At 37.8% G+C, this 12,735-nt stretch overlaps 1 protein-coding gene across 1 annotated transcript in view; it reads left to right on the top strand.

Moving 5' to 3' along the window:
- IGSF11 (immunoglobulin superfamily member 11) overlaps positions 1-12,735 on the top strand; it is a 210,082-nt gene that overhangs the window by 30,323 nt on the left and 167,024 nt on the right. The window contains exon 2 of the mRNA XM_023210923.2: positions 1,663-1,724. Coding sequence (XP_023066691.1) covers positions 1,676-1,724 — 49 coding nt within the window. The 5' untranslated portion in view covers positions 1,663-1,675. The remainder of the gene's footprint in view (positions 1-1,662; positions 1,725-12,735) is intronic.

Here is a 12,735-nt window from a genome sequence, read left to right as displayed (position 1 = left end):
GAGATCTCATGAGATATGGTTGTTTGAATGTGTGTGGCACCTCCCCATTTGCTCTCGTCCTCCTTCTCTAGCCATGTAGGACATGTCTGCTTCCTCTTTGCTTTCTGTCATGATTGTAAGTTTCCTGAGGTCTCCTCAGTCATGCTTTCTCTACATCCTGCAGAACTGTGAGCCAAATGAACTTCTTTTCTTTATAAATTACTCAGACTCAGGTAGTTCTTTATAGCAATGTGAGAATGGACTAATACACTGAGTGTTCATGAACAGATGAATGGATAAAGAAAATGTGGGACATATATACAATGGAGTACTATTCAGCCATAAAAAAGAATGAGATCCTGTTATTTTTGACAACATGGATGGAACTGTAGGTCGTTATGTCAGGTGAAGTAAACCAGGCACAGAAAAGCAAATTTCTAACTTATTTGTGGGAGCTAGAAATGAAAACAATTGAACTCATGGAGATAGAGGGTAGAAAAATGGTTACCAGAGACTGGGAAGGGTAGTGGGAAGTTTCGGGAGAAATGGGGATGGTTAATGGGTACAAAAAATAGTTAGAAAGAATAAGACCTACTATTTGATAGCATAACTGGGCGACCATAGTTAATAATAATTTAATTGTATCCTCAAAAACAACTAAAATGATAAAAATGGATTATTTGAAACACAAAGGATAAATGCTTGAGGTGATGGATATCCCATCTACTATGATGTGATTATTGTACATTGTATGCCTGTATCAAAACATCTCATATATCCTGTAAATAAATCAAGAGGATACAGGGAATTATGGCAGACATACCTCTTAACATGGATCCTTCGATGTATGATCTCTTTGCTCTATATATGTTTTGCATTCAATATGTTTGTAATATGACAAATAAATATGAGCCAACTTTTTGCCTCCCTGTAGAAAGAGATCCAGAAAGCTTGTTGGTTGGGGTTCAAGGGAAGTATAAATAAGAAAAGAAGTATAATTTAATTTTTGGAGTAGGAAAGGGCAAAAAGGGACCTCAACTAAAGTGAGAGATAATTTAGACCTATTTTGTGGTGGCAGGCCAAAGGAATCTAGGCTGAGAAAGACCTGGATATGGGTATTGGGAGTGCTCCTCCAGACTGAGGAAAGAAACCAGTAAATGCCATCTTGCAAGCTGAAGGATTTCATGTATGGTATGTGTGGTTTCCTAATCTGAAAGAGCTTGTAACTTTTTAAAGTCCTCACTATTTATGTCAGAGGAGCTTTTTAAATTACTAAAGAAAATTGGATAAGTGTGTTACTGTTCTGTTAACTTGTTGTAATTGATGCAGGTGACCTACTACAAGGAGTAACATAGGAGATAAAAAAGGTCAAGGTCTCTGGATGGTGGCAGCCATGATGGGAAAGTAGTATCCATTCTATTACCCTGATCCATCTTGATACAACTGTGGGTAATCCCATACAGATCTAGTTTGGGGCAGCTTTAGTTAATCCATTCTCCTATTAAAGCTTCCGTGTGATTAATTGGTCTGATGAAATGGTTTCCATCCTAATATTTTATTATGGCTCCAAATCCTGTACCCAAGAAGGTTTTCCTAAAAGAAACTAAAATTAAAAAAAAAATGAAATTCATATAATGTTTTCATGACATAAAGTCTTTCTTTCCCTGTTCTCACCTTCCTCAGGCAAGAAGAATAAATGTCTGTGGTGAAACTTTTGCTCTGGTGGAACTGCTTTTCTAAAACTAGTGAGTGACTTGACATTGGAAAAGTTTTATTACTATTAGTAGTTATTATCTCTTATGGCCTGGTTGAGTGAAAGGCTTTTTGTGACACTGACCTCTATTTACATTCTCCTACTACTAAAAAAAACTTTCATTTCTAAATCCTGAGAAAAATCATTTTTTCTTTCAAAAAACATTTATCGAGCCCTTGCTATGTGTCAGGCACTGTGGATTCAATAGGAAATAAGACAGAATTCTTAACCTTGAGAATCTATATGCTGGAGGGTGACTCTGATAAGAAAATAAGCAATGCAATTATAACACACTGTGTTAAGAGCTTTGATGGGAAAAGTATAAACAGCTATTGGTGCCTGTAGAGGAAGCACATAACCCAAAGCTGAAGGGTAAGGAGAAGTGACATAAATATAGTAAAATGTATAGTCGGTTTGTTGTTATAAGGCCTTTGGAGTATTGGAGTTCAGTTGCAGCTACAACATTTACTAATTCTGTTTCCTTATACAAGTTTCATAATCTTTTAAAGGTTCAGTTTTCTTATATTTAAAATAGGGGCAATAATAGCACTCACCTCATTGGCTAGCTGTGAAAATAAATGAGTTAATACATAGAAATTGCTTAGCACAGTGCTTTTGTAAATAATAAAAAATGGAAGCTCATTATTACTATGCTGAGAGCTGAAGGGTTATTAAGATTTAAGAAGTGAATGGGAGTGATCAGTGTCAGGAGAAGCATATTCCAGGCAAAGAGAAGAGCATATTACATGCTCGGAGGCAGAACAGATTACGGGGAGTTTGAATAACGAAAAGAAATTCAATATGCTGTAATATTGAGTGTGAAGGGACTGGGTAATAATAGATGAGAAAGGAGAGGTAGACAGGGAACATATAGAGATGTTTAGCTTTTATTCCAAGAATATGCAGAGTCATCAAATGGTTTCTTGCAGGGTATTGACACAATTGGATTTGCACTTTAGATCATGCTAGTTATAATTGGGAAAAATGGATTGAGGAAGAGATTGGAAATTGGGCGACTAAGATGACCTTATTATAGAAATTTCTTTTTAAAAATGGCTAAAGACGGTACTGTCCTCCTATTCTCTCAGAAATCAACCTAAGCTAAGAAGAACAAAAAACAGAAATGTCAACTTCATCTTTTTAAAAAAACGAGGTGAAACCTATAAACCTTAGCCACAATATATGAAGGGGCATTACCAAGAGCAGTTAGGTGCTGCTCGCATCTGTATACCTCAAGCAAAACTGGGGAAATACCCAATAATTTCTTATGTGGAATTATGGGAAGATGGTAGTGGAAGCCTCCCTAACCCACTCAAGTCAATACTAGTAAGAAGCAGGATTGGTAGGAATGAGGGAAAAATCACACTAATAGGCCATATCTGAGTTTTACATTTTATTTTATTAGCAGTACAGGGTGGAGGAAAGAGACTCTGCATTGGTTACAACCCTATGGCAACTGATCTTTGATGACTTTGGAGAAGTAAAAAGAAAAAAGAAACTTTTATGCGTAACTTTGTGTCATAGGAAACATCAGTGTCAGCTGGGAAGAATTTCTGCTAATCCAGAAATTCTTGGCTTAGCAGAAAGGAGGGTCTTAGCTCCTTCCTCTTATAAACCTCCTGCCAATAGTGATCATAAGAAAAACTCATCACATTCAAACATGAGTAGTAATCGAAGAGGAATTAACACAGGATTTATGTAAGTATTAAAAAAAAAAAAGAAGGAAAGGAACAGTAGACACCAAAACAAGCAGAGAAGGAAAAACTCTCATCAGAATAAAAGTTGTCATAGATCACATTAAACATTTTGGGCCAGGCGTGGTGGCTCACGCCTGTAATCCCAGTGCTTTGGGAGACCAAGGTGGGCAGATCACAAGGAGATCGAGACCATCCTGGCTAACACGGTGAAAACTCATCTCTACTAAAAATACAAAAAATTAGCCGGGCATGGTGGTGGTCGCCTGTAGACCTAGCTACTCAGGAGGCTGAGGTAGGAGAATGGCGTGAACCCAGGAGGCAGAGCTTGCAGTGAGCTGAGATTGCGCCACTGCACTCCAGCCTGGGTGACAGAGCAAGACTCCGTGTCAAAAAAAAAAAAAAAAATTGGCCAAGTATGAATTAAAATATAAAACAAAACAACAAACCTTAATTACGCACTCCTTCTGTAAATATGAACTCAGAACGAAGAACTCCAAGGGCTCACAGAAGACATACTAAGACCACAGAGGGACTTGACAAATGAGCTCAGGGAAGAAATAGAGAATTAAAAAACTATTTTAGAAATAAAGGTCTTATTGGAAGAAGCCCGAAGAAAACTAGATATAACTTAAAACACTTTGGAGATGCAGAAGATGGAATGAAGAAAAGCAAGAAAAATGAAGCAGAATCCACAAAATATTTAGAAGTATTAGGGACAAAAAAAATTGATAGGAAAGATAAGGAGGTCCAATATATAGCAATGAGCATAGATTCAAAGGACTAGATGCAATATTTAGATATATAATTAAAAAATATTTTCTAGAAACAAAAAATGTCTTGGATATATGTATGAAAATGGTATTCTGTAGCCCAGGAAAACTTGACATGGAATTGTTAACATTATGTTATGTTCAGACAAAATTACTGTTTCTCAAAGATTGAGACTCTTTTTTGCAACTAGGCAAAACAGCCTAATTTCATGTAAGAAAGTAATTCAGACTGGCTCAGACTTCTCCACAGCAGTAATCAATGCCAGGAAACAATGGAATAATGCTTAAAATTCCTTAAGGAGAGAAAGTGTGGACTCCAGAAATGCATTTCCAGATAAGTTATCTTTTTAGTGAAAAGATAGCAGACATCTTTGAATATGCAAAAACCCAGAAAATATAATTCCATGAATTTTTATAGCAGATGGAAAACCTCAACAACCACAGATAAATGAAGAAATTATGGCAAAAAGAGTGGCAGTGATGTACCAGTATGATTAAAGGTGGAATTAAGGTGAAAATAAACATGAAGGTTACAGTTAGAAAGTAATCTGTTTTATAAACTATGAGAAAGTGGAAATAATAGAACAAACAAAGGATGGAAAGGGGAAGAAAAAGTAGGAGGTAGTGTAAGCACTTTTTATAATTAGAAGCTAAAATTATTTAAAATATAGATGAAGTAATTGAAAGTAAATATATTTAAAACTTTAAAGACAAGTACTAAGGTAAATCTTATAATTCACTAACATTAGGTACTGGAGTAAGAAGAAAGTGAAAATGAAATGGAAATAGACTAATTTATTTAATCATTGTTGATACTGTGGAGTCAATAGATACAATCCAATGAAATACAGAATTAAATATGTTATACACTTAGAGTTAGTCCACAGATATATTTGCAAATGTGAGAAATAAGGTATATGAAAAAATGTTTATGGCAACATCATTTGTAGAAGCCAAGGGCTGCGAATCAGGGAAATGCCCATTAATTGGAACCAGTGAAATAAATGATGGTATATCCATTCAGTAATGCTCAGGGGAGGGAGGGATACATTTTATTGTATACCTTTTGGTAATTTAACAATTTTTTGTGACATGTACGTATATGCTTTACTTTTTTTTTTGAGATGGAGTTTTGCTCCTGTTGCCCAGGCTGGAGTGCAGTGGCGTGATCTCGGCTCACTGCAACCTCTGCCTCCCAGGTTCAAGTGATTCTCCTGCCTCAGCCTCCTTAGTAGCTGGGACTACAGGCATGTGCTACCAGTCTTCAATAATTTTGTATTTTTAGTAGACACAGGGTTTCTCCATGTTGGTCAGGCTGGTCTTGAACTCCCGACCTCAGGTGATCTGCCTGCCTTGGCCTCCCAAAGTGCTGGGATTACAGGTCTGAGCCACCGCACCCAGCCTGTTTTACTGTTAAATATAACTTTTTTTAGTTTTAAAAGTAAATTTGTAAAAAGAGGCTATTTAAATCATTTGTGTTAGAAATGATGATAGCCCGTGTTAGACAAATGGCAGTGGCATGGATTGGAAGTATTATCAGTCAGATTTGGTGTTAGAATGATGAGTAGTGAGGAAGAAAAATGAGTCAAAGACAACATCTATGTTTCTTCTGGTTTGGGTAGATAGATGGAGGTGGCATTCCACAAGATGGGCTCTACTGATTCCCCATGGATCTGTCCTCAGGATTCATTCCTCATCTCCCTCTATAGAGTTCTGTTATCTCATCCCATTCAATGACTTCTGATTTTACATACTTGTGAACAGTTTCCGTATCTTTCATAAACTCTAGACTACCTGGTTGTCAGATGCCCCCTGGATGTAACTTATAGCACTTATCCTTAACTAATCACAAGACCCAACCTCATAAACTTTAGATCTAAAATGAACCTTAGAAATGCCTCATGGTACAGCCCTTTTATTTTACCAATGAAAAGCCTAAGACACAGAGGCATTATGTGACTTTTGGATTTTTCTTATAAATTTAAATAAGTTGGATTATGAAGTTACATATTTTTGATCTCCCTACTCCTTATTTAAATAATAAACTAAAGCATTTCTAAGCAGTGAATACTAGAATAATTTTGTCTTTTAACCACATGTGACAAGTAGGCAACATATGGGAATTAATGAGAAATTGTCATCATCTCTGTGATCTCTGCCACACTGGCTTCAAAATCTCAGAGACTCAAAGCCTCAGAGACTTCTTTACTCTCTTATTCTAAGGATCTTCTCTTATCCAACGCTCCACATCAACCCACTGTTGAGTGACTTTGGTTCTTTTTCTGAAACATCTTATATCCGTGTCTTTTTCTCTATCACCATTATTACAGCTGTGGTTTACATTTTCATCTCTGGATATCAGTGGCCTTTAAACTGATCTTGATTTTAGGCTTTCTCTTTTTCAGTTTGTCTTTGAAACTACAGTAGTTTCTCCTTATCCATACTTTTGCTTTCTGAAGTTTCAGTTACCCACAATTGCAGTCTAAAAATATCAAATGGAAAATTCCAGAAATAAACAATTTATATTTTAAGTTGCATGAAGCTCTGAGTAGCAGAATGAAATGTCATGTCATCCCGCTGTGTCTTACCCGGGATGTGAATCATTCCTTTGTCCAGCGTATCCTCACTGTACACTCTGCCTGCCCATTGGTTTCTTAGTAGTTGTCTCCGTTATCGGATTGAGAAAATACAGTGTACATTGGGTTCAATACTACCCGGAGTTTCAGGCATCTACTGCCGGTCTTGGAATGTATCCCTGGTGGATAAGAAGGGACTAATACACAGCAAAATGTTTCTTTGTAAAACCATGGATTTTACTGAGACCTCTTGTAAAATGTCCAATAACTTTTCAAAGCAGATAGATCAAAATCCAGATTTCTTGATGGCATTCAAGGCCCTCCATGATTTCTAACTAGCCCTTGTTTCTGATTTGATTTCTGAATGCACTCGCCACTGCGGCCATTCCTGACTCGTTATCTTTTCCAAAATTCAAGCTGTGCTTTTCTACTAATGTGCAGTAGTTTACCTTTTTCCATCTATGTGAAGTAACTTTTCTTTTATTTTTTTGTTGATGATTTAAGTATCCTTAAAGAGCTCGTTCATCTGCCATCTACTTTGGGAAGCATTTCTAGAGCAAACTTTCTTTCCCTGTACTCCCGTGGCTCTGAATTGGTACCACCAATGGAATTACGTTCTCTCAGTTTGCTTTCCATTCTACTGAGTGGTATTGTGTCCACGTACCTTCCTTCAGGAAGAGATAATGTATTTTTCGTTTTGGTATACTACACTAACCTTCCCTTTCCCAGTTTTTGCACATTCTCGGTGCTCAGAAAATTTTCTGCATTGAATTGAGAACTCTTTGTGACTCCTCTGCAGAACTTCAGTAATCTGAAATTGGATTAAAATCTGAGGTTAATCTGAAATTGGATTAAAATCTGAGGTAAAATCTGAGGTTAGACACCAGAGGGATTATCCACAAACATTGAAGTAATAGTGGAACAAAAGTACCCTTGAAATGCGTTATACTTCTAAATGTCATTCTGAACCTGTGACCCTTTTTTTCCCCAATTTTCATATCCTATTTATTTTGCAATTTGTTACAATTGGGGCATATTTTAAAAAGTGAAACATTATACTTCATATGTTTCTCAAAGGGACTAGATTATGAATGCAAAGAATATGTTACCTGAGATAATAATGCAAGTTTTGAAACTTTTTTTTTAAAAAACATATAAGATAGAGTAGAAAAGTTGTTTTGATTTTTTAAAAAATATATGCCAGCCAATTGAGGACATCACCTTTGTGTGCTTTACATTTTCTCCCACTAGAGGGCAGCAAAGATTCATAATTGAATCAGGCAATAGCTAAAAATGCTTTGGGATTACTTTTGATATACAGTTTCCAATGCTAAATTGCACAAAATGCCTTTTCCATTAATTTAAAAAACATGTTTTATTGACTTTCTGGCCAAGTGGAAACTAATCTCTAGTAAAGGTTTTTAAGATTAGTAAAGCAAATTGTGCTATATGGCAGAACAATTTTCGTAACTTAGTTTTTGTCTTCATTTCTTATTTCATTTATTCGTGCAGCAAACACGTGTTAATCTCTATTGTGCTAGGCACTGTGCTGTTCTTGAGGGTACAAAACTGAATAAGACATAGTCCCTGCTTCAGAGAACACTGTTTCATGAAAAAAAATTGTTTCAGTATTTCTATACTAAATACAATGAAGTATGCAAATATGTTATAAGACATAGTAATACATAGCATGTGTTGAATGCTTACAATATGTTAGGCACTGTTCTAAGTGTTTTGCTTCCACTTTATCACTTACTATTCACATTCTAAGAAGTAAGAATTAGTATTCCCATTTTATAGGTGGGAAACAGAGGCACAAAAAAGGTTAAGTAATCTGCCACACATCACACGACATATAAATGATGGAGTCAGCATTTGAACTAAGGCGGTTTTAATACACCTGCATACTTCATCACTGTACTGTACTGTTTCCCACATAAGCTTTGTTCTCCAAAAGAAAACCAAATTGGCTGGGTGTGGTGGCTCACACCTTTAATTCCGGCACTTTGGGAGGCTGAGGTGTGAGGATTGCCTGAGCCCAGGACTTGGAGGCCAGCCTGAGCAACATGGTGAGAACCTGTCTCTCTGAAAAAAAAAAAAAAAAAAAAAATAGGTGAATGTGGTGGCGGGTTCCTGTGGTCCTAGCTGCTTGGGAGGCTGAGGTGGGAGGATTGCTTGAACCTGGGAGATTGAGGCGGCAGTAAGCTGTGTTTGCACCACTGCACTCCAGCCTGGGTGACAGAGCAAGACCTTTTCTCAAAAAAACCAATCACATATGGAGAAATGAGACATCTTGGAAAAATAAACAGCATCATATGAAGTAAGTGCTTTCTCTTGAGGTTTGTAATGGAGTCTCAATAAAGGTACTCTCCTTTTCCACCTGGATTATTGAACAGTTTGAGGAATAAAACAAAAGATTTGGGTGATGGGGTCAAAATATCACACTCTGATAGAGACCAAACTGGAGGATTTGTTAGCCAAATGATATCAAGTCCCCAAGTTAGCAAGCTCTCTCTCTATTTCTCCACCCCAGGAAGGCTGGGTTTGGGGTGAGCCTCACCCCCGACCTGTGCTTGCTGGGGTAGATTCCCTGGAGAAGTAGTGACGTGTGTGCTCTCCATAGGCAGTTTGCTCCCCAGAGGGAAAATGGGAGGTTCTGAGCCAAGCATGCCCAATTTACCAATAAGATAAACCACTTCATCTCCTGTGGGCAGAGACGCCATAATTACAGTTACCGAGCTCCTCCAGGGAAGGAAACTTCCGAAGTAGTGGAGATGATGCATTCCTCCCTAATATTTTCCAACTTCTGACAGCAATTTCCTTTTTTTGAGAACGGTATTATGGTAGACAAAATAGGGGCTCCCAGAGATGTCTGCATTCTGGTCCTGGAGCTTGTAAATGTCCTGTTACACGGCAAAAGGAAATTAAGTTTGTAGATGAAATTAAGTTCACTAACCATCTGACTTTAAGATAGGAGATTATCCTGGATTATCTAGGTGGATCCAGTGTAATAAATCTTAAAAGTAGAAGAGAGGCCGGGCGTGGTGGCTCACGCCTGTAATCCCAGCACTTTGGGAGGCCGAGATGGGTGGATCACGAGGTCAGGAGATTGAGACCATCTTGGCTAACACAGTGAAACCCCGTCTCTACTAAAAAATACAAAAAACTAGCCTGGCGAGGTGGCAGGCGCCTGTAGTCCCAGCTATTCGGGAGGCTGAGGCAGGAGAATGGCGTGAACCTGGGAGGTGGAGCTTGCAGTGAGCTGAGATCCGGCCACTGCACTCCAGCCTGGGCGACAGAGCGAGACTCCGTCTCAAAAAAAAAAAAAAAAAAAAAGTAGAAGAGAAATGTTGAAGAATAATAGAGATGGAAGCACAAAGTAGCACAACTTCACAACGCAGAGGCACGTGTGATGATGGCATTAGTAATCTGCAAGAAGATTCAAAGGAATTGAAAGAGCCTCAGACAGGATGAAGTAGTGTAGTTCAGTTGCTTTTCTCCATTTGAAGATTCCTTGGCATTTCTGGACTGCATTATCATTAATATAGCTTGCATTTCAAGAATTTACAGCCATATATGTGGTATATGACTGGATATGTGTGTATGTATACACATGTATATATGTATATATGTGTGTGCATGTATATATATGTAGGTATATACGTGTGTGTATATATGTGTGTGTGTGTGTATGTGTATATATATATTCTACTTGAAGTCAGAGCCATGTCTCCCACTTCCATGTTATGTCCAAAAGCCTGGGCCATAAGGGGTAGACCAGTTAACAAAGCCTTGAGGGTGAGTATTCCCACCAGTAGGTACTCTCCCATCAAGAAGAGTGCTTGAAAGCCAAGCCACTATAACCATAATAGAGTTTATTCAATACATCCACTGTTTTCGTAGAGTTGCTACTAAGTACTCAACACTGTGCTAGGTAGTTGCTGGAGTTAAATATAAATAAATAAATTTAAAAAACAGTTTTCATCCTTAAGGAGTTTTAAGTGTACTTGAAAAGAAAGATATGCACGTGGATAGTTAGAACACGATATAAGATAAGTAAAAAATAAAGTTTATAAGGTGCAATCTTCCATGGGCCCTGAGTATACCTGTATACTCATTCTGGGTATATCAAGAATGAAAGCTTCTGATTTATCTCTACCTAAGCCATTCACAGGGTTGGGTTTGCAGCATGCGACCTTGAGGGTTAAGGTAATTTCTTCCCCCAAAGAATAGGCTTGCTTACTGTAAAAGTGCTGAATCTCCAAGTTTAGTGTTTCTATCCTGTAAGGCAACCTACTGCATGTGTAGGCCACAGTCCCTAACTTAATGTTGTTTTCTTCTGTGAGGCTTGGAGGATGTGAGGAACTGGCATGAACATGAAGCTTTGGCTACTACTTTTGCTATAAGTAATGAAGTCCTTTGTCCCTATCTAGAAATCTCATGTCTTCTTCTGCCAAGATCCATGAACTGTAATAGGTTAATTTGTTAGCTTGTAAGTAGGGTAAAATCCTAGACCCTTCACAATCCCTGACTGTGCTCTACCTTGGGAAAGTAAACTGATATTTCAGCTGAGACTTGAAGAATGAATGTGAAGTTTTAGGCTGACGATAAGGTCACCTCTACCATGTCAGATAACAGAGTCAGGCAAGGCCACTGTGTGAATATTTTAGCTCTCTTGTTATTTCTGACCCTTGTATGTCTACTTGGTTCAGTGTTCAGTTCTTGGAAATATTGTGTATATTCTCTTTGTGCCAGATTTTTTAAGGTCCATAGTTATTAGTGTGAAGGAGAGGGTATTAACAAAGATTATACGTTCTCAGATATGAGCATGAACCATCCAAAGTGTGTATGTATCGGATTCAGCTTCTTATTGTCATTTTTCAAATACCAAATTTGTTTGAGTTTTTACTTTGATACTTTTCTTTAGCTCATTTTTCAATGTGAAATTAGTTTTCCTGAACTTTTGGAATAGGGTGCATTTTAGGAAGCTTTTTCATAATATTACAGAACTCCTTCCTTTATCTGGTGTTAAAAATATAGAGACTTGTCCAGGCTCGGTGGCTCACGCCTGTAATCCCAGCACTTTGGGAGGCCGAGGCGGCCGGATCATCTGAGGTCAGGTGTTTGAGACCAGCCTGGCCAACATGGTGAAACCCCATCTCTACTAAAAATACAAAAATTAGCTGGGTGTGATGGCAGGAGCCTGTAATCCCAGCTACTCAGCAGGCTGAGGCAGGAGAATTGCTTGAACCTGGGAGGTGGAGGTTGCAGTGAACTGAGATTGCGCCATTGTACTCCAGCCTGGGTGACAAGAGTGAAACTCCATCTAAAAAAAAAGTAAAAATAAAAATAGAGTTGCTCTCTGGGATTTTCTGGCTTTGTTCACCTACCCTACTTTGGTGTGGATATTCTCATTCCTATTTTCCTATTCTGTTCAATTTTGATTGCACTCAGAGCAGATTCTCTCTTTGTTCCACGCTTCTCTAGCACTCCTAGTTCTTTTTCAGCATCTCCTTCCTGGAAGACATGAACTGATAAAAGGATTCTGTTGTTACATCTGTCAGACGGTGCCTTATTGCTTCTTCATCTTTCCTACCAAACAAATGCTAATACCATACAGATTTTCTGGCTGTCAGTGGTTCACCACTACCCATTTGTATGTTGTGGTTTATAGGAGTACCTTGTTGTTCAATTAGTAAATAAATATTACTCATTTTTTGGTTGTCGTTTTTTTACTTCGCTATGTAGTTCTTCTTTCCATTTTGTGTGGGGACTTGAAAAAATGGAGAAGCTGTATTTCCACTCCTTCACATATTAAAATTTGTATCAACTATAACTATTAATATCATTAGCTCGGCCAGTATATTCCTGCTACATGTTATACCTCATGAGGTGACTTACCAAGATACTGCACCTTTACAAAAATGTCTCTTAAAATCTCTTAAAATCATATTTTCTAA

The sequence above is a fragment of the Piliocolobus tephrosceles genome, chromosome 2, assembly GCF_002776525.5.
Source record: "Piliocolobus tephrosceles isolate RC106 chromosome 2, ASM277652v3, whole genome shotgun sequence".
Lineage (NCBI taxonomy): Eukaryota > Metazoa > Chordata > Mammalia > Primates > Cercopithecidae > Piliocolobus > Piliocolobus tephrosceles.
This window is presented reverse-complemented; position numbering and strand designations above follow the sequence as displayed.